At 45.5% G+C, this 23,882-nt stretch overlaps 1 protein-coding gene across 4 annotated transcripts in view; it reads left to right on the plus strand.

Annotated features, from left to right (window-relative positions):
- The first annotated feature begins 15,761 nt into the window (after nt 1-15,761).
- The window catches only part of LOC114649582 (inactive dipeptidyl peptidase 10), a 101,402-nt gene continuing 93,281 nt past the window's right edge, over nt 15,762-23,882 (plus strand). For 3 of the 4 annotated variants that reach the window (XR_007934488.1, XM_051925049.1, XM_051925050.1), the window contains exon 1: nt 15,762-15,971. Coding sequence is in view for 3 of the 4 variants with exons in the window: in XM_051925049.1 (XP_051781009.1) it covers nt 15,936-15,971 (36 nt within the window). In the remaining variant the exon portion in view is untranslated. The remainder of the gene's footprint in view (nt 15,972-23,882) is intronic. The other variant, XM_051925051.1, reaches the window with a different exon arrangement.

A 23,882-nucleotide genomic window follows, 5' to 3' on the forward strand; every position in this document is an offset into this window, starting at 1 on the left:
TCCCAGGCCATCTGAGCTGCTCTGGGGGTCACCGTGTTCCCTCAGTGTTTGGGGACCAGGGGGCTTTGTCAAATCTGGATGAACAACTGGACTTGAACAACACTAAGGAGGCTGTGGTGGGCAGTAGGTGAGACGCACAAGAGGCCCAGCTGCCACATTTGCCCCACTGCTTTTTAAAACTCCCGACTGGGTGGCCACATAACGGCAAGAATTTGCAAGGGCAACACAGAATGACAAAAGTGTGTACAGATCTAAAATGATTTTTAAATGTTTAAGTATTAAAATGAGACGCATTGCACTGCAGTTTTAGTAGATTGTCCTCTTTATACCTGTAAAGCAAATGTTATGGTCCCCTTTACTTGATATACTGTAGCTCCTTTCATAGAAAATAAGCCCAAAGGTCAGTCAGATCATGGCCATGTACTGTGTGTCACACTGTAGACAATTAACAAAGTCACTTTATCCTTAGTGGACAATGGGCTTTGGGACTCCTCATGAAAGGTGCCACCCAAACTAAACTGGCTTAGTGGGACCACTCATTATAATGGCTGTTATAAAAACCAAACATTGTATTATATATAGCGCCTTTCTAAAGTGCGCACCATCCCAAGGCGCTATATGAGTAAAAGACCTCAACTTTATCTCTGCTTGTTTTAACCATTTCACAAATGGAGATCAGGGAGGCTAAATGACAATCCGAGGGAGAACTGAACTGGCAGCCTGGTGCCTCAGAGTCCTGAGCAGTAGCCACTGAGCCGCCATTGCCAGCCACAAAATCTCAAATGTCTTTGGCACAAATTCTACAAGGTGCCACGTGCAACGAGCATTAAGAGCGAGGGTGAGAGGAGGCTCACTACAGAACAGGGCAGCGAATGAGTGAAACTGAAACAAACCGGACACGGCTGGAGGCTGCAAGCACACCAGGAGCCAACTCTGGATGGGGCACTCGCCAGTCGCACGGCCAGTTTGGAACTGCCAGAGTGCCTTTGGGATGGACAAGGGGAGAACATACAAAGTCCACATGGACAACAAGAAGGCCCGGTCTGTGAGAGAGCGACATTAAGGCATTGTGCTACCTTGTGATGCTGCAGCTCACTTTATGACATCCCATAAACACCACCAGCACTCTGAAAGGCGCTATATAAAAACTATGAATTCACTGATTGCTTTGTTAGATCATAGGTTTCTAGCGTTTATTATGAAAAATTGATAGTTAGACTTGAAAGGCTGTATATAATAGATAGATATGGGAGACACTATAAAATAATATCTAGATAGATACACAAGAAAGGCGCTATATAATATAGATAGATATGAGGCACTTAATAACAGACAGACAAAAAGTCACTATATAACATATAAATGACAGGCACTATATAATAGATAGATAGATAGATAGATGTATGTGAAAGGCACTATATGATAGATAGATAGATAGATAGATAGGCACTATATAACAGATAGATAGACAGATGTGAAAGGCACTATATTATAGATAGATAGATAGATGTGAAAGGCACTATATGATAGATAGATAGATAGATATGAAAGGCACTATATAACATATAAATGATAGGCACTATATAACAGATAGACAGATGTGAAAGGCACTATATATCTATCATATAGTGCCTTTCACATCTATAGATAGATAGATAGATAGATAGATAGATAGATAGATAGATAGATAGATAGGCACAATATAACAGATAGATAGATAGATGTGAAAGGCACTATATGATAGATAGACAGATGTGAAAGGCACTATATGATAGATAGATAGATAGATAGATAGATAGATAGATAGATAGATAGATAGATAGATAGATAGATAGGCACTATTTAACAGATAGATAGACAGATGTGAAAGGCACTATATTATAGATAGATAGATAGATGTGAAAGGCACTATATGATAGATAGATAGATATGAAAGGCACTATATAACATATAAATGATAGGCACTATATAACAGATAGACAGATGTGAAAGGCACTATATATCTATCATATAGTGCCTTTCACATCTATAGATAGATAGATAGATAGATAGATAGATAGATAGATAGATAGATAGATAGATAGGCACAATATAACAGATAGATAGATAGATGTGAAAGGCACTATATGATAGATAGATAGATAGACAGATGTGAAAGGCACTATATGATAGATAGATAGATAGATAGATATGAAAGACACTATATAACATATAAATGATAGGCACTATATAACAGATAGATAGACAGATGTGAAAGGCACTATATGATAGACAGATGTGAAAGGCACTATATATCTATCTATCTAATAGATAGATAGATAGATAGATAGATAGATAGATAGATAGATAGATAGATAGGCACTATATAACAGATAGATAGATAGATAGATAGATAGATAGATAGATAGATAGATAGATAGATAGATAGATAGATGTGAAAGGCACTATATGATAGATAGATAGATATGAAAGGCACTATATAACATATAAATGATAGGCACTATATAACAGATAGATAGATGTGAAAGGCACTATATGATAGACAGATGTGAAAGGCACTATATATCTATCTATCTAATAGATAGATAGATAGGCACTATATAACAGATAGATAGATAGATAGATAGACAGATGTGAAAGGCACTATATGATAGATAGATAGATAGATAGATAGATAGATAGATAGATAGATAGATAGATAGATAGATAGATAGATAGATAGATAGATATGAAAGGCACTATATAACATATAAATGATAGGCACTATATAACGGATAGATAGATAGACAAATGTGAAAGGCAATATATGATAGATAGATGGCACTATATAACAGATAGATAGATAAATAGACAGATGTGAAAGACACTGTCGGGTCTTGGGGGGGGGGGGGGATGGTTCCACAAAGCTTCCCAGGAGTGCCAGCATATTTACATTTGCCAGGTAGCAACAGAGCACAACTATGGCAAGTGGGCTATCTATAGAAGTGCCACCAGGAGGACATGCAGACCCGACATGGAAAGCAAAAAAGCTGGCGTTTACTAATGATGCCAAGCACTGAGCTACCATATCCTCCACTCTAAGTGCAGTGCCCGACATCACACAAATGTAATTTAGAATAACTTCAAATTCCCCCTTCATTTATTTATTTATTTTCAGACATCATTAGAAAATGAAAAAGAAAAGAAAAGCCGCCGGAGCACCAGAAGAAGAACTGACAAGGCTGAGTGAACACTAAACACTGCGCCACCGTGCGCCACACTCTAAGTGCAATGACAGACAGGACACCAGCATCATTTGTAATTCCTTCTGATCCTTCCTTCATTTACTCATTTTCTGACCTCACTCATCCCATTGCAGGGTCACTTTTCCCAGTTCCATTGACTGGTTTACACTAACCAGTTAACAGAGGAGGACATCCGTGAGAAGTGAACTACCCATAGAGGAACCACCGGTGCACCAGGAGGATATGCAGACTGCTGACAGAAAGTGACATGGCTCAACCCTGAAGTTGTGAGCTAATGTCACTAAGCACTGCGCCACCATGCCCTCCACTCTAAGAGCAATGCTCCACATTGCGCTAATGTACTCCTTCATTTTCTGACATCACTCCTCCCATTGCAGGGTCACCTTTCCAGGTACCACTGACCACTTTTCACTAACCAGTTTACTAAGTAGCACATCTTTGAGAAGTGGACCACCAACAGAAAAGCCACAGGAGCACCCGGAGAAAACGTAGACTGCATACAGAAAGTGCAACTAATAACACTAAGTGCTGTGCCACCATGTTCTGACCCTCGTCCCACCCTAAGTTCAGTGGCCCACATCACATTAATGCCATTTATAATTTCTCAAAATCATTCATTTATTCATTTTCCAGGCCATTGAAGGATTCATCTTCACCAGCCACGTTGGCAGATTTCCAGTTGACAACAAACTAACTATTGGGGAATGCACTACTCCCAGAAAAGCCACGGGAGAACCTGCAGACTGCACATGGAAAGCAGCAAAACTGGTGTCTGCATGCAGCTAATGACACTAAGCACTGCGCCACCATGCCCTCCATTGTAAGTGCAATGATCTGTGCCACCCAGGTGTACTTTATCATTCCTTAAAATCCTTCCTTACTTCCTTTCTTTATCTGCATAGGGCGCAAGGCTGGGAACAAACCCTGCACAGTGCACCAGTCCATCGCAGGACGAACACACGCACACTAATTTAGAGTCGCCAGTTCACCCAACCTGCATGCCATTGGACCCACGCAGACACAGGGAGAACATCCATCCATCCATTTTCCAACCCGCTGAATCTGAACACAGGGTCACGGGGGTCTGCTGGAGCCAATCCCAGCCAACACAGGGCACAAGGCAGGAAACAATCCTGGGCAGGGTGCCAACCCACCGCAGCAGGGAGAACATTCCTTCATTTATTCATTCATTCATTTTCCTGATGGAAAAGAAGCGGACAACCGTTAGAAAAGCCACTGGTGCACCTGGAGAACATGTAGGCTTCATACAGAAAGTGACATGGCTGAGCTAACACTAAGTGCAGAGCCACCGGGCTCCCAACTGTAAGTGCAGTTTTCTATGTTACTATGATATCATTTATAGTTCCTTAACTCCATTCCTTCCATCCATCGTTTGTTTGCTTATTCATTCTTTCATTCATTTTCCTGATACCACTCGGCCCAATGCAGGGTCACTTTTCCCAGTACCTTTGGCAGATTTGCACTCACCAGTTAACAAAGGAGCACATCTGTGACAAGGGGACTACCCACGGAAAAGCCATCGGCTCTCCAGGGGGACACGCAGACTGCACATTGAAAGTGACTCGGCTGAGCTAACACTAAGTGCTGAGCCACCGGGCTCTCAACTCTTAGTGTCATTCTCTATGTTATGATGATGTCATTTATAATTCCATCATTTTGTCCCTTCCATAATTTGTTTATTCATTCGTTCGTTTTCTGATATTTCATCCATGTGGTGCCTTTAAAGTAGAATAAGATCCACTCCTGAACTTGTCCCACTTTTGCTCCTCTTCTTCATCTGTTCTTCCATCCTTTCCTGTTTCAACCTTTTGTTAAAGTGCACTGTGACTGCGGTGGTCCAAAGGTGTCCCTCATTTCTGTGTGGCGGGGGGCTCACTAGCAGCAGGTCAGGAGTGCTTCAGTCATATAGCGTCGTTTACGCTGGACTAGGCCATGTCAGAATCCATTAGGGTCACCCACCAGTTGGGGTTTCGCACTGTTTTAATCCCATGGCCTTCATATAGGTGGAGGGGTGACATGAGAGGGCAAGAAAAAGCAGAACACGGCAACCTTGCAAGAAATTTGGAACGGCGCCTGATGACCTCCATTTGAATAAACAAAATAAAATAAAATGAGAAAATCAGCAGCCGGCTGATAAACACCCTGAGAAATGTGAGAAAGTGGCAGGTGCGGATAAGACCGGGGGCGCCATCTCTGTGCCTCCCAGGTCTGCTGGCCTGCCCCCTTGTGGCTGCATGTGGCGTCAGCTCTGCTGGTTTACAAGACGATAATTGCGTTTTTAAACGCCCAATGGGGCCCCATTCAGGGCCGTTCTTAGGACGTTGGGGGCCCTGGGCATAATTAAATTGTGGGGGCCCTAATGCGTGTAGTGTTAGCTACACTGCAACCAGATTGGACCTGTTTCCACTGGGCACCGCGTGGCTAAGCCCATGCAAAATGTGCAGTACAGTGGTGCATATTTTTTATACATTTTAGAGCATTTTATTTATATTTTTTTTGTCACAATTAAAAAGTGTGTTTTTTATACCGTTTTCCATTTTTTTTTCTGCCAAATTAAAACTTGGGCTAAAGAACATTCCAGAATAAAGCTCAAAAAACGAAATCAACTTTTCGCGCTTTAACACTTGCGAAATCTTTAAGCAATGTCGAATAATCAAGCGATTGGACAACGTCTCGCTCAATGGACATTAATGCTAAAGCGTTCAATCGTTCTTGTAACATGGTTGTCCTGAGGTAATTCTTGATTATCTTTACCTTAGAAAAGCTGCGTTCCCCAGCAGCGACAGTAACTGGTATGGTCAAGGCGATACGTAGCGCTATTGCGACGTTTGGAACAGAATCTTGAAAGATGTTCTGGTATATAAACTGCAATGTTTCAAGAGCAGAAGCATTAGGAGGCACCAGATTTGCCAAAATACCCAATTCACAGAACAAGTCCTGAACATCAATATCGGAACCAGTCGTTTCATCTGTTAATATCGCATTGAGATCCTGACAGGATTTAATCAGATCCGCATCACTTAGACATTTTATTCTCTCATAATTATAAAGAACACCAAAGTAATCATAATGACCTTTCATTTGGTCAAAGCGCTCAGTCATTGACGATATCGCTTGGTCAAGCAATACATTGAAAAACTCAATGTGATATGTATCCTTTGGATCAAGTATTGGTTGATCTTGCGCTTCGTAGTCAAAATTTGACTCAAATTGTCTGCGCAATCTTCTTCTTGGCCATAGCGAACGCCACAAGCCCCAGTTCCCTGCCCCGGGAAAGGGCAGTAAGCTTAGCATTAAACTTCGTAGTGCAGATACGTAGCTTGCGTCGATCTTAAAAAAAAAAAAAAAACCTCAAATGATGGGGCACCGGGCTACTGCCCTGCTCGCCCATGCCTAAGAACGGCCCTGTTTTAAACCTCCGCGATCCGGGAGCTCCGGCGAAAAAAACAAGTCGATTGCACGTTTGTGTCACTTGCTTTACTCGACAGTCGTAATTAGTTTAGTCACTCGAGTGACTTATTAAAGTAACTCGAATCTTAACCACAGTGCAAGCGGGCGCGTCACGTCGCGTCACGTCACGTCACACGGTGTTTCTCAAAGCGGGCAAGGGGGTCCACAAATAGACTGGTAACATCTGGTTAGTAATTCATACATATCACTTGGTGTACTAACGGTCCATTTACACTCTTCTCCTTTATTATTCGTTTCACTTATTTTAAAACAATCATCATCCAATCAGAATGTAAAATAGTAATAAGTGCCTTGAGCATGGGAAAGGCGCTATATAAATAAAATGTGTTATTATTATTATTAATAATAATAATAATAATAATTAATAAATGTCCTTTATTAAACAAACCAAACGTCCAACTTTCCAGAAGGCGCGGCTGTGTGCGCAAGCGGCGAATTCATCCCAGCCCACAAACCCCGTTTACTGACAGCCAATCAAAACTCGACTAGCTGTCCCTCGGCGCGTCAGCTTTTACAGGTGATGACGATTATCTATAAGACGGACCTTCCTGACACACGCTGAGACCCTTTGCACCAAGCGCAATGGCGGATTTAGGTGTGGGCTGCCGTTGCAGCGGAAACCTGCTCATCCTGCCTGCTGCCTTGCAGTAAGGAGACCCGTGGTTCGCTTCCCGGGTCCTCCCTGCGTGGAGTTTGCGTGTTCTCCCCGTGCTCTCACCGGTTTCCTCCCACAGTCCAAAGACATGCCGGTTAGGTGCATTGGCGATCCTATATTGTCCCTAGTGTGTGCTTGGTGTGTGCCCTGTGGTGGGCTGGCGCCCTGCCCGGGGTTTGTTTCCTGCCTTGCGCCCTGTGTTGGCTGGGATTGGCTCCAGCAGACCCCCGTGACCCTGTAGTTAGGATATAACGTGTTGGATAATGGATGGATTTTTTTCATACATTTTTTTGTCCAAATATTCTTCCATGCATTGGCCAGTTCTTAGAGGAGGGCGCTGTCATAGTATCCACAAGCCTTCCCTCAGTTGCTGTGTTGGGCTAAGCGTGTTAAAGAATAAATGAATGAATAAAAAAATGAAAGTATGGAGTCTAACTCTATTAAAGATCTTCAAGCTAAAAGAAAAAAAAAGAGAAACAAACATGAACTTACAAAGTATTAAAGAATGGAATTGCTACCAAACGGGCTTTTACAAAATATTAAATTAAGACTCTGAATTCTTCTAGGACTGCGGTGGGTTGGCACCCTGCCCGGGATTGGTTCCTGCCTTGTGCCCTGTGTTGGCTGGGATTGGCTCCAGCAGACCCCCGTGACCCTGTGTTCGGATTCAGCGGGTTAGAAAATGGATGGATGGATGAATTCTTCTAGGAGTGAAAGACTTCAGCTTTTGGTTTTGAATAAAATATGACAACCTTTCTGAAAGCAGGCTTCACTTTGTCATTATGGTTTATTGAGCATAGGGTGATGGCGCGTCACAAACACTAGTACTGCTTTTACACCTCTCATACCAAATGGCATATAACAGAAACATTTGCGTTGCTTTTGTCATTCCAACAGATGGTGCATCACAAACATCTGCAGAATCAAAATAAACTGCTCAAAAAAATGAAAGGACCACTTTGAGAACACATCTGATCTCAAAGCTGGCTCTCTCTACTGCTATAGACTGATATGGTGATGTGTGTGGAATGAAAGGATGGAAATGAAAATGATGAACCTACAGGGGGACACCCTGAAAATCAAAGGGAAAAAATGATGTGGCAGGCAGTCGAGTCCATTTAGTCGAAATGTCATTGCAGCAACTCCAAATCGTACTCAATAGTTTGTATGCCCCCCACGCCTGACAACATCCTAATGAGACAACAGATGGTGTCCTGGGGGATCTCCTGTCAGATCTGGACCAGGGCGTCACTGAGCTCCAGGACAGTCTGAGGCGTCGGATGGACTGAAACATAATGTCCCACCCAGGTCTGTTCTACTGGATTGAGGTCAGGCGAGTGAGTGGTAGGGCAGTTAATGGGATCAATTCCTTCATCCTCTCGCCATATGAGGCTGGGCATGGTCGTGCACCAGGTGGAACCAGCATAGGGTCTGACAATAGGTCCAAGGATTTCATCCTGATACCTAATAGATAGATAGATAGATAGATAGAAATGAAAGGCACTATATGATAGATAGATAGATAGATAGATAGATAGATAGATAGATAGATAGATAGATAGATAGATAGATAGATAGATAGAAATGAAAGGCACTATATGATAGATAGATAGATAGATAGATAGATAGATAGATAGATAGATAGATAGATAGATAGATAGATAGATAGATAGATAGATAGAAATGAAAGGCACTATATGATAGATAGATAGATAGATAGATAGATAGATAGATAGATAGATAGATAGATAGATAGATAGATAGATAGATAGATAGAAATGAAAGGCACTATATGATAGATAGATAGATAGATAGATAGATAGATAGATAGATAGATAGATAGATAGATAGATAGATAGATAGATAGATAGATAGATAGATAGATAGATAGATAGAAATGAAAGGCACTATATGATAGATAGATAGATAGATAGATAGATAGATAGATAGATAGATAGATAGATAGATAGATAGATAGATAGAAATGAAAGGCACTATATGATCGATAGATAGATAGATAGATAGATAGATAGATAGATAGATAGATAGATAGATAGATAGAAATGAAAGGCACTATATGATAGATAGATAGATAGATAGATAGATAGATAGATAGATAGATAGATAGATAGATAGATAGATAGAAATGAAAGGCACTATATGATAGATAGATAGATAGATAGATAGATAGATAGATAGATAGATAGATAGATAGATAGATAGATAGATATGAAAGGCACTATATGATAGATAGATAGATAGATAGATAGATAGATAGATAGATAGATAGATAGATAGAAATGAAAGGCACTATATGATAGATAGATAGATAGAAATGAAAGGCACTATATGATAGATAGATAGATAGATAGATAGATAGATAGATAGATAGATAGATAGATAGATAGATAGATAGATAGAAATGAAAGGCACTATATGATAGATAGATAGATAGATAGATAGATAGATAGATAGATAGATAGATAGATAGAATAGATAGATAGATAGATAGATAGATAGATAGAAATGAAAGGCACTATATGATAGATAGATAGATAGATAGATAGATAGATAGATAGATAGATAGATAGATAGATAGATAGATAGATAGATAGATACTTTATTAATCCCCAAGGGGACATTCACATACTCCAGCAGCAGCATACTGATAAAAAACAATATTAATTAAAAAGTAATAAAAATGCAGTGTAAGGTGGCGAGTGTGAGGCAGGTATAACAGACAATAACTTTGTATAATGTTAACGTTTACCCCCCCGGTGGAACTGAAGAGTCGCATAGTGTGGTGGAGGAACGATCTCCTCAGTCTGTCAGTGGAGCAGGACGGTGACAGCAGTATGTCGCTGAAGCTGCTCCTCTGTCTGGAGATGATCCTGTTCAGTGGATGCAGTGGATTCTCCATGATTGACAGGAGTCTGCTCAGCGCCCTTCGCTCTGCCACAGATGTCGAACTGTCCAGCTCCATGTCAACAATAGACCCTGCCTTCCTCACCAGTTTGTCCAGGCGTGAGGCGTCCCTCTTCTTTATGCTGCCTCCCCAGCACACCACCGTGTAGAAGAGGGCGCGCGCCACAACCGTCTGATAGATCATCTGCAGCATCTTATTGCAGATGTTGAAGGACGCCAGCCTTCTAAGGAAGTATAGTCAGCTCTGTCCTCTCCTGCACAGAGCATCAGTATTGACAGTCCAGTCCAATTTATCATCCAGCTGCACTACCAGTTATTTCTAGGTCTGCACCCTCTGCACAGTCACCTCTGATGATCACGGGGTCCATGAGGGGCCTGGTCCTCCTAAAATCCACCACCAGCTCCTTGGTTTTGCTGGTGTTCAGGTGTAGGTGGTTTGAGTCGCACCATTTAACAAAGTCCTTGATGAAGTTCCTGTACTCCTCCTCCTGCCCACTCCTGATGCAGCCCACGATAGCAGTGTCATCAGCGACGAGTGACAAAACAGATGAGGAGAGGAAAATGTCAGTGGCCTCCCTCCACCTGTTAAACTATTCATTCCTGTTTTGGGGTGTCGTCTCATTGTGGCCCCTCTAGTGCACCAAAGCAGCTGAAACTGATGAACAAGCCCCCTCTGCTACTTCACTGACTAGATCAGTAGCCCACAAGTTTCATTGACTTGATGCTGTACTCTCAATTCAAAAGTGGTCCTTTCATTTTTTTTGAGTAGTATATATTGTGGCAGACACCCAGGGCCCATGCCCGGCCGGGATGCCCCTTCTGTACTTGGTCCAGGGGAACAGCCATGGGCTGCACAGTACCTCTCCTGGAACTGTTGGTGGCAGCCCCCCTGAGTGACAGTGGTGCCTGAGATACCCACAGGGTTCCATGGGAGATGGAGTTCTCCACAGCCCTTCTGGGATCAGGGGTGGCTGCCAGGGGACGCTGCAGGGGTTCCTGAGCCCAACTGGACTAATTTTTAGCCACACCCAGGAGTGCAACCGGAAACAGGTGATCAAGCACCGGGTGGACTATAAAAGGAACCAGCAGCCACCACTTTGGGAGCGAGAGTCGGGAGGAGGGAGACAAGGCTGCCGGGAGGAGTGGAGGAAAGGAGAAGAATAGATTTGTGTTTGCTTTTGTGTTGTGCCTGAGGCACACGGGGAAGACGTGGCCCCCAGATGAAGAAAATAAAAAGTTTATTTATTTTACATGTGCCTCCGGTGTTAGTCTGTGTTGGGTTGGTGCTCATATAGCGCCTTTTATCATTATATATATATATATATCAATACATACACACAAATCTATATACAGTATACACTCACTGGCCACTTTATTAGGTACACCTGGCTAGTACCCGGTTAGACCCCGTTTTGCCTTCAGACCTGCCGTAATTCTTCATGTCACTGATTCAGCAAGGTGCTGGAAACATTCCTCATGGATTTTGCTCCATATTGACATGGTAGCATCATGTAGTTCCTGCAGATTTGTCAGCTGCACATCCATGATACCAATCCCCTGTTCCACCACATCCCAAAGGTGTTCTACTGGATTGAGATCTGGTGACTGTGGAGGCCATTTGAGTCCAGTGAGCTCATTGTCATGTTCAAGAAACCAGTCTGAGATGATCTGAGCTTTGTGACATGGCGTGTTATCCTGCTGGAAGGAGCCATCAGAAGATCATAAAGGGATGGACACAGTCAGCAACAATACTCCAAGAGGCTGTGCCATTTAAATGATGCTGAACAGGTACTAAGTAGCCCAAAGTGGGCCAAGAAAATATCCCTAACATCATCACACCACCAGCAGCAGCCTGAACTGCTGATACAAGGCAGGATGGACCCCTGCTTTCATGTTGTTGACCCCACCATCTGAATGTTACAGCAGAAATCGAGACTCATCAGACCAGGTGACGTTTTTTCCAATCTTCTGTTATCGAATTTATTGAGCCCGTGTGACTTGTCACTTCAGTTGCCAGTTCTTAGCTGACAGGAGTGTCACCCGGTGTGGTGGTCTGCTGCTGTAGCTCACCTGCTTCAAGGTGTGACGTGTTGTGTGTTCAGAGCTGCTCTTCTGCACACCTCAGTTGTGACGAGTGCTTATTTGAGTTCCTGTTGCCTTTCTGTCACCTCACACCAGCCTGGCCATTCTCCTGTGACCACGGGCATCAACAAGGCACTGCCACCCACTGGCTGTTTTCCCTTTTTCAGACCATTCTCTGTAAATCCTCAAGATGTTTGTGTGTTAAAATCCCAGGAGATCAGCAGTTTCTGAAATACTCAGAGCATCAACAACTACACCATGTTGAAAGTCACTTCAGTCTTCTTTCTCCTTCACCATTCTGACGCTCGGTTTGAATTCCAGCAGGTGGTCTTCACAAGGTCTGCAGGCAGAAATGCACTGAGTTGCTGCCATGTGATTGGCTGAGTAGATAATTGCATTAAGAAGCAGTTGAGCAGGTGTACCTAATAAAGTGGCCACTGAGTTTATATGTACATATGTATAGTAAACACAACATTTTATATTTAACTAGGATTTAATTTAAAATTTAAAAATTGTTTCCAAAGCTTTATTTTTTGATTTCAATGATAAGATAATGAATATGTCAGATCTGCATATCTGGTTTAAATTAGGACAACTGTATCTAAATAGATGGGCACAGGTGGCACCGTTTTATTAAGTACATCCAACAAGTTATTTTTTTCAGTGTCTGTATATCGGGCACCTTAGTGTTTCAGACTTACTGTAGTTACACAAATGTAAAAATCGGATATTGCGGGGGGGCTAGGGGGTTTGTTTGTTTTCACCGACCGCTGCATTCATACGAGTTAAATATATCGCGATATCATTTACATTACATTTTACATTTACATCATTTAGCAGACGCTCTTATCCAGAGCGACTTACAACAGTGCTTAGTAGTCTACGACTGTTCTTCAGTCTTTAAGGCTAGGATTAAATCTACTGTCATTAAACAAGTTACCGCTGACCAAGTTGTATACAAAACCCTGCTAGAAGAAAATAGTAAGTTAGTACAAATTTTTTTTCAAAAAAAAAAAAAGTATGGGGACTTTAGTCCAAGTGCTGTTGAAAGAAGTGTGTCTTCAGGTGACGTTTGAAGACAGTGAGGGTCTCCGCTGTTCGTACAGCAAGAGGAAGTTCGTTCCACCACTGAGGAGCCAACACTGCAAAGAGTCTTGATGCATGTCGTCCTCTTCTTTTAAGTAAGGGTGGTTCGAGACGTGCAGTGCTTGATGTTCTGAGACAGCGAGAAGTGACACGCTGCTTGACCAGTGCTGATATGTAAGGTGGTGCAGCTCCAGTTTTGGCCTTAAAGGCAAGTGTTAGGGTTTTGAACCTGATGCGGGCAGCCACAGGGAGCCAGTGCAGGTTCCGCAGCAGAGGTGTAGTGTGCGAGAATTTGGGAATATCAAAAACGAGTCTTGCAGCTGCATTCTGGATCAGTTGAAGTGGTCGTGTTGCCTTTAGTGAAAGTCCAGACAGCAAAGAGTTGCAGTAGTCCAGCTTAGAGATGACCAAGGTCTGGACGAGAAGCTGAGTAGCCTCTGTAGTGAGAAAGGGGCGGATTCTCCTAATGTTGTAAAGGAGATATCTGCAGGACCTGGAGAGGTTGCTGATGTGTGGAGAGAAAGACAATTCTTCGTCTAGAGTGACACCAAGACTTCTTGCCGTTTTTGAGGGGACGATAACCGAGTTGTCAAGAGAGATTGCAAGGTCAAGAGTCGGAGATGAGTTGCCTCTGATATACAAGAGTTCAGTCTTGCTGGGATTCAACTTGAGGTGGTGGGAAGTCATCCAAGAGGAGATATCAGCAAGGCAGTTTGAGATGCGGGTTGAGACCTGCTGGTCATCGGGTGGAAAGGAGAGAATGAGTTGACTGTCATCCGCATAGCAGTGGTAAGAGAATCCATGTCCAGCTATTACCTTCCCAAGAGAGCCTGTGTATAAGGAGAAGAGAAGGGGTCCTAGGACAGAGCCCTGAGGAACACCAGTGGTCAGTCTTCGTGGAGCTGACTGGGAGCCTTGCCAGGCAACCTGGAATGTCCGGTCAGCAAGGTAAGAAGCAAACCATTGCCAGACAATGCTTGAGATCCCAAGACTAGTGAGAGTTTCCAGAAGTATCTGATGGTTGACCGTGTCAAAGGCTGCAGATAGGTCCAGAAGTATGAGGACTGAGGACAGGTTGGTAGATCTGGCTGTGTGAAGGGTTTCAGAGACAGCAAGAAGTGCAGTCTCGGTAGAATGAGCTGCTTTGAATCCAGACTGGTGAGGGTCAAGAAGGGCGTTATTAGATAAAAACACATTAAGTTGGTTATAAACTGCTCGTTCCAGTACATTAGAAAGAAAAGAGAGCAGGGATACTGGTCTGTAGTGGTTAATATCTGAGCAGTCCAGAGTAGGTTTCTTAAGAATTGGTGTGACAACAGCAGACTTAAAGGCAGTGGGAACATGGCCAGTCGTTAGGGAGCCATTAACTATGTGTGTGATGTGTGGGAGAAGATCCTGAGAGATGAGCTGAAATGTACCTGAGGGGATAGGGTCGAGTGAACATGTTGTGGGGTTGCTGGCCGTCAGGATCTGGATCAGGATCTCCGACTTGGCGTGTCGCGCGCTGAGAAGTTCGTATTTTCGCTCGTAGAGACCCAGCTTTGGTGTTGCATTGAGGTCCTAGTTTTTGTAAGTCAGGGTCTGTAACGGTTAAAAAATGTATCCGCTTGTTCGTCAATACCAGTGTCGCCCACCAAATTGTACGCGGTCTGCTCCCCAAAATTCGCCCCATCTTCTATTAGCCGAATTAAAACTACCCAAGGGACTGAAGTAGGGGTGAAGTGAAGTGACCAGTAGGGTCCGCGGTGGACTATTCCAGGCCGTTTTTATTGCCAACTATGCGATTCGATCTCTTCTCGCTGATGTTCAGCACCGCCCCCCTCCCTTGAGAAATGCGACCACCCTTTTAGCCTATACATTCAGCAGCCGCCCCCGTGACCCTGTGTTCGGATTCAGCGGGTTGGAAAATGGATGGATGGATGGATTCAGCAGCCAAGAATTCGCTCACTTGGCTGTCTTATTTTCTTTATTAATAAAGGTCCCCTCCTTAGCCCAACCCCTTAACCAGGCCCCCCTTCCCTCCTCCCCCCGCCCAACCCCAACAGGTTCCTTGCTCCACGCAGCAGAGAGTTGAAGTGTGATGGCCACTCAGATTTTTCGCTGAGAGAGGAAACTTGTGTGGCATCTTGATTAATCCCCGCTGGTCAATATCGTATTGACTGGCCACAAGGGAAGAGTGCATGTGGGCGAGAGAGAGAGCGATAGCGCGCGTGCGCGCGAGATAGAGAGCGAGCGAGCGAGCGAGAGAGAGAGAGAGAGAGAGAGCGCGCGAGAGCGAGTGATGTGAATGAGCGGCCAGCAGAACTCCACAGCTCCCGCGGCTCTTCCGGGCACGCGCCTGCCTGCCTGCCTGCCTCTCACCGTGAAGCGTGTGTGCTGAAGTGAGCGTCCGAGCTTGTAGCGACCAGCGGAACACCGGGGCACTTGGCGAACGAGGGACGCATGTCAAAATGATCGCCACTCACCAAAACGTCACCACCGACCTGGTAAGCCCCTTTTTTTTGTTGGCTATGGCGGGCTAGTCATCGAAAACCCTGGCCGTAGGATGTTCGGGGGACTTCGTTCTCTCAGAATGTGCCCCTGGGTTCCGGGTCTGCAGTGCTGGACTGCGGAAGGGCACTTCGCTCCAAGCTCACCCACAGGTTGGTGGGTCAATCATGTTCAGTCCGTGCCACATTATAATGGAAAAGCTGTTTGTTTGAACGAGGGGTTGTTGGGGGGGAAGGTGGGGGTTTAAGCTTGACTGACTTGTGTCCCAGCTTACCGATAGAAAATAATGTTTATGATACAGAGAATCCTGCTGTGTGAAATTGGTCCGTTTGTTTCTTCATTTATATGTTTGAATTTGTTAAGCTGACTGGCATTACCCATTTATCAGCCATTTCTCCCCAATATTATTCACCACGACCACCACTCTGACCTAAACGTAAGATGAGGTGGACTTTTTGAAAAGGGTGCAACGTTAGCTTTCTATCCCAACTCCTCTACTCTGTCCGACCCTGCTGGCCACGAATACTGGACACAGCACCTCCTGGCAAATCAGCTGGCATGACCGCACCCTGACCCGTCACTCTTGACAGATAATCTGCCCGATGCTTCATCTTTTTTGATGGGCGTGCTGTCCATCCTCATTTTTAGACTCCCACCTCATCTCCTTAATTCAGTGCGTATTCAGACCCCTTCACTTTCTGCACACTTTATTGTCTTATAGATTTCATTTTTAAAATGGATACATTTGCCATCTTTGCCCATCAATCTACAGTCAATAACCCATAATGACAAAGTGAAGACATTCCCAGAAAGTTTTACAAATTTATTAAAAATCAGAAACTGCAATCTTTCATTCCTAGACGTATTGAGAGCCTTAATTCATTGCTTTGTAGAAGCTCCTTTGGTAGCACTTCCAGCATTGAGTTTTCTTGGGAAGTCTCTATAAGCTTTGCACACTTGAGTTCCTAGCAGATCCTCACAACCCCTGTTAGACTCAAAGGGAAACATCCGCAAAGAGCCATCTTCAGGTATTTCCACACACGTTCTATGGGATTTAAGTCTGGCTTTGGCTGGGCCACTCAAGCCACTGATGCCACTCCGCATGGTGAAGTGTCACCCCAGTCTGAGGTGGCCTGCCCTCAGGAGCAGATTCCCTTCAAGGACTTTTCTTTCTATTTGGCCTCAATCTTCCTTCCCCCAGTTCTCACCAGTCGTCCAGTCCCTGCACCCCCATGGCGTGATGCTGCCACCAACATACAGTACGTCACCATAGTGAAGCTGTTAGGCAGGTGAGGAGCCATGTCACTGGACGTAGTGGCCAAGCTTCTGCTCAAAGGGTTCAAGTTTTTTGTCTCATCAGACCAGAGAATCTTTATCCCCCTGATCTCAGACTGCCTTCCCACCTGGCCAGTCCACCATAAGCTTATGAAGTGCTCTTCAGTATCGGCCCATTGGCTTCTTAGTCACCTCCCCGACCAAAGGCTCTTACTTGATTTGGATGGCCAACCCAAGAAGAGTCCAAATATGCTGCTAAAGCTTTAGAAATGGTTTGATCCCCCTTGACCTGCTGTCCACCCGACCACAGTTTGTTTGTGGAGGTCTACAGAGCGTTGGTTTTTGTCCTGATGTGCAGTGTGAATGGTGGGCCACGTGTGGTAGATGCGCACCAGTCAGTTCAGTGTGCCACAGGTGGACTCCATTCAAGTTCTTGAAACATCTCAAGCAAACAGGAGGCACCTGAGCACAAGCCGGAGGGTCCGAACACATCTAGCCATGAGAAAGTTCTTGATTTTTGACACATTTGTCGTTATGGCTTATTGAGTGTAAACGGAGGGGCAGAAACGGCAAATATATCCAACACCATCATAAAGTATGTTGAAAATGATGGGGGCTCAATACTTTGTGAGCCCACTGTATGAAGCTTGCCGAGTTGGCCATCCAAACATCTGTTGACATCTCTGCAGGTGGTGCAGGTGCAGGTGGAGCTCCAGAGGGGGCACAGTGCACTCTTTTTTTTTTTTTTTTTTTTTTAAATTCTGCCCCCTCCACTCTGTTGTGATTGGTCAGTATCCTGGACGCTCAGATGGACCCATGCCAGTGACACTGTGCCAGCTGGTGGAGTTCCAGGCAGACATGGTGGCTTTGTGCCTAAGGTGCTGGAGCAGGACCAAACCACAGAGTCACCGAGTGACTCCGCTCTCGTTGTAAAAATATGGAAATAAATCCACTGCACCAGTAAAGCACTTTGGGGAAAGCATTAACAATGGAAAGGCGCTATAAAAGTAACAACAGTCCCCAATATGGACTCACCGTGGGGTCTGAAGTTAGGCAGTTCAATTGGCACCACATACAGAGCTGTAAAGGGTCTCGGAACGCCGCTCACTATTAAAAGGCGCTATATAGCATTAGACATTTACTTGGTTGGCCCCCACCACTCACTGGTTATGAAACCACAAGTAATTTGTATCTCCTGCCTGTGTCCACATTGTAAGTATAGGGTGTAATGGGCGGCCACGGCCACTACCTGGCTGGGCTGCCAACTGAGTGGAAGTACCAGGGGAGAGGGCATTGGTGAGGGCAGCCCTCCTGGGCAGCTGTGGCACCACGGATTCCCACAGGGCATGTCGGGAGCTGGACTTTGGTGAAGCCCTGTTGGGTTCCATGGGCGCCACCAGGGGGAGCTGCAGAGCACTATATAGGGTGGTCCAGATCTAACTATCCATCCATCCATCCATCCATTTTCCAACCCAAGCAGCTCTATCCTTGGCACCCTTCTCCCAGTATACCCAGCATCTCTCCTCTGCACATGTACAAACGAATGCAATCTCGCCTCTCTTCCTTTGTCTCCCAACCATCCCACCTGAGCTGACCCTCTAATGTCCTCATTTCTAATCCTGTCCATCCTCATCACACCCAAATCAAATCTTAGCATCTTTAACTCTGCCACCTCCAGCTCTGTCTCATGTGCCACCGTCTCCAGCGCATATAACATAGCTGGTCTCACTACCGTCCTGTAGACCTTCCCTTTCACTCTTGCTGATACCCGTCTGTCACAAATCACTCCTGACACTCTTCTCCACCCACTCCACCCTTCCTGCACTCTCTTCTTCACTTCTCTTCCACAATCCCCATTACTCTGTACTGATGATCCCAAGTATTTAAACTCCTCCACCTTCGCCAACTCTACTCCCCTCATCCTCACCATTCCACTGACCTCCCTCTCATTTACACACATGTATTCTCTCTTGGTGGTCCTACTGACCTTCATTCCTCTCCTCTCATATCTCCACCTCTCCAGAGTCTCCTAAACCTGCTCCCTACCATCGCTACAGATCACAGTGCCATTAACAAACATCACAGTCCACGGGGACTCCTGTCCTGTCTGTCCACCTGTCCATCACCATTAAAATAAGAAAGGACCCAGAGCTGATCCCTGATGTAATCCCACCTCCGTCACTCCTACCTCAGACCTCACCACAGTCACACTTCATATCCTGTACAACTCTTACGTACTTCTCTGCCACTCCCGACTTCCTCATACAATACCACAGCTCCTCTCAGTCACCCTGTCATATGCTTTCTCCAGGTCCACAAAGACGCAATGCAACTCCTTCTGACCTTCTCTAAACTTCTCCATCAACATCCTCCGAGCAAACATTTCATCTGTGGTGCTCTTTCTTGGCATGAAACCACACTGCTGCTCACTAATCATCACCTCACTTCTTATCTGAGCTTCCACTACTCTTTCCCATAACTTCATGCTGAGGCTCATCAATTTTATCCCCCTATAGTTACTGCAGTCCTGCACATCCCCCTTATTCTTAAATATCGGCACCAGTACACTTCTTCTCCACTCCTCAGGCATCCTCTCACTTTCCAAGATTCCATTAAACGATCTGGTTAAAAACTCCACTGCCATCCCTCCTAAACACCTCCATGCTTCCACAGGTATGTCATCTGGACCAACGGCTTTTCCATTCTTCATCCTCTTCCTCGCTGTCCTTACTTCCTCCTTGCTAATCCGTTGCCGTTCCTGATTCACTATCTCCACATCATCCAACCTTCGCTCTCTCTCTCTCAATAGATACATTAGTACATAATTAGTAGAAAAGCATAGTCTTTATAAATCGTATTGTAAGTTTCTAGAGAGAAGTCCAAAGTATAATTCAATTCATTGATTATATAGCGCCTTTCACGCTACATAGGACGTTGAATCTGCAGAATGCACCCATTATAGAAATGATCAAAGACAAAATGAAATTCTAAAAGCGTAATACCTACTATAGAGTAATGCAGTGAAGGAAAATCAAACTATATAGCGCCTTTCAGTGTAAGCATCATGAAGCAGACACGACAGCCTTGTTCAACGACTGTAACATCATCTTCACCTGCTCGTTGTTTAGTTTTGGAATATAAGCAAACATCATCCTTACACTGTTCCCCGGTGTTAACTATGGTAAGTCGCTATATAAAGCACGGATTGCTTTAATGCAGTATAAGGCCCACTGAATTGCACAGGCAGCTGGAGAGGTGGGTGGAAGGAAGGAGGGAGTGAGAGCTGTGAATTCTGTGTCATCCAATCAGTTTGCAGATGGCCATTGATTGACAGGCCTGTTTGGGATAATGAAGTGGCATCCATCTGTGGTCCCCACCGAGTACTTGGCTTTGATAATTGTGTTTCCTCAGGGCTATTGACATCCACACCCCATCCAGGACCCCTGTGGTAGGTCAGAGTGCCCCCCTTTGTGCCCAGTTGCCTTGTCTTAGCAGGCCATTGTTCTTAGCTGTGCCCCCAGGGGGTGCATTGGCACCCCATTTCTCTTTTCTCAGTTACTTTTCCCTGCCAGGGCTGAGAGTGGCTGCTGTACATGCGTGGATCTTTTGAACCCGCGGCTGCATCTAGAAGACGAGCTCCTTCTCCCTGCTGTGCTCGTTATCCCCCCGTCCTCAGGGTTGTAGCAATGCATCTCAGTCACCCGGGTTATTAATGGAGCCGAGGCAGCCGCAGCCCCCCACAGCGAGGCAGCACTCGACCCTCAAGTCAAATGGCTTTTGTGCTACGGTTGGCGGCGCCATTAATCACGCCTGTCCTGCTGCGATCGGCGGCGGCCGCCAGGGACCCCGGCTGCTTCCTGATGATTTTGGTGGCTTGTGAGTCACAGCCAGGCGGCTCTTCGTGAGCCTGTTGGATTGACCCTCAGGTGGCCTTTGATGGGTGGCCAAGTAGATCCATTTTTTGGGGGGGGGGGATGGGGGGATTTACCACAATCTGATTTGGGTAGGGGGTTCAGCTTGAAAGTGGGGGGTTCTTTAGACCTGAGCCCACACTTAGTGCACCAGAAGCCCACCACTATTAGTCAACAGCGCCCCCTACCTGAAAGCCTGATATGCCACCTCTTCTTAGCTTTTAAGCTCCTCTCTGCCTCTTCACCCATGGATCTCTGCTTCATATGGCGCCTTTCACAGTACACAGAGCACTTTCAATGGCAGTTCACCAAGGGATTCACACTGTACCCTAAAAGAGGTGAATGCCAACACATAAAATACCACCACCAAAATAGAGGTAAGACTGGCACCTGGAGTTGGCATAAGGGAAAGTGATGTGCCCAGCAGGGTACATTCCTGTGGAAAGCCAAGGGGGGGGGGGGTGGTTAATCAAATGCATCTGAGTTGAAATAAATGAGAAAAATAAATTAGGACCTAATGTCGGGGGTTGGGCTGCAGGCGGCAGGAGCCCCTAACAGCAGCACCTGGCACAAGACAGGAACCCACCCTGGATGGGACACCAGAGCACCACAGCAGGCACACTCGGCCAATTTACAGTCCCTGGTTATGCCAACTGCCATGTGGATGGGCATGTGGGAGGAAAAAGCTACAGTGACACTGAGCGAAGAAGCAAAGTCCACACAGAAGAGGGACAGACACAGGGTGTGCAGATTAGCGGGGGTCGCTATTATAAGTAAGTTAGGCGGACCCTGCACTTACGTGGGACAAACGCTACGACAAAAATTATTATTATTAATAAGTCATTCGTTTTATAAGACGCCGTATCCTGGGCAAGAAAAGCTGCAGCCTATCCCAGTAAGCATTGGGACGTGTCTCATAAGACACACACTGACACACACACACACATAGTCACACACCGACATACACAAACTGACACACACACCGATACACACACATGCACACACACACCCACCAACACACACACATAGTCACACACCCACACACTCACTGACACACACACACCGACATACACAAACACACACACACAAACTGACACACACACCAACACACACACATAGTCACACACCCACACACTCACTGACACACACACCGACAAACACACACAGTCACACACCGACATACACAAAGTGACACATGCACACATCGATGCACACACATGCACACACACACCCACCAACACACACACATAGTCACACACCCACACCGACACTGACATACACAAACTGACACACACATGCACACACACACCCACATGACGCACATTTATTATAGTCACACACCCACACACTCACTGACACACACACACCGACAAACACACCCACATGACACACCGAGACACACACACACCGACACCCTAAGAAACACACACACTGACACACACCCACACAAACACACGCCCACCCACATCCACACACACACCGACACCCAAAGACACACACACACACACCGATACACACACACACACACACACATAGTCACACACCCACACTGACATCCACACACTCACTGACACACACACACACCTACACCCAAAGACACACACACACTGACACACACCTCCACAAACACACCGACATACACACACACACACACACATCAGGGGCCAGTTTAGCGTTCACCAGTCCACCTCACCTGCTTGTAAACCCACAGAGTCCCAGGGAGGCCATGCAGACGTCACACAGGGTCCCCGGCCTCCTTTTGGTGAGGCAGCAGTGTCAGCACTCCCACCCTATCCTTATTATTGCTGTTTTTATTATTTCTGGATACACAAGTGAATGCAATAAATATCTAAACACTTCCATGGTGAGGTAAATCCTTATTATCAAATATTCAGAAGGCTCGTCTTCTCCTTTACTTTTATTAACCTTCCTGGAGTGAGCTCTGAGTGTGACTCGCTCAGGCCCGGGGTGGCGTCTATCAATCTGCTTTACAGACTCAAACCCCAAAGAAAGGCCGATTTGTATTTGTGCCTCAAGCCTACGCCATTGGTACTCTGTAGTGTGCAGTGTGGGCTGTAGGGGGCGCAGCAACACCCGAACACCCAACACCACCACCTGACATGACTTCACAACACAGTCCTGGGTTCAAATAAAAGGCGTTTATTTTCGACAATACCTTCAGAGGGTTTCGGTTTCCTTTCTTTTGTAACAAACTGCAAGCATTAAGCTTCTCCTCCTACCACCTGCCATGCAGCCTCATCCACCTCCTCCCGACTCGGCGGCCCCTTTTATGCCAGACCCAAGAATACTTCTGCTGTCAAGGAGGAAGTACTCCAAAGCCCCTGAAAGTAGAGCCAGCCCTCCCCAGCAGCTCCCCCTGTCAGCGCCCAGGGAACCCAGCCAGGCTACCCCCATGGGACCACAATTCCCAGCATGCCTTGCAGATGCAGGAATGGGCATACTGGCCCGGGAATGCTGCCATGCAGTGTGTCGGGGGAGCACTCCCACACCCGATCCATCCATTACACAGATCTCCCTGCCAGGTAAAGTTGTTGTCAGCCCAGCACCTGCCATCAGTCACAGTGTCACCTATGGCGTAGTCTGACATGCACCTCCTCAAAAACGTGACCACACGTCACGTTGACACGAACCCTACGCAGACCCCTACAACTCGGATTGGCCAGTTTGGTGACGATGTATTTCCTGAAGCGCATTTCTGCT

The sequence above is a fragment of the Erpetoichthys calabaricus genome, chromosome 3 (genome assembly GCF_900747795.2).
Source record: "Erpetoichthys calabaricus chromosome 3, fErpCal1.3, whole genome shotgun sequence".
NCBI lineage: Eukaryota > Metazoa > Chordata > Cladistia > Polypteriformes > Polypteridae > Erpetoichthys > Erpetoichthys calabaricus.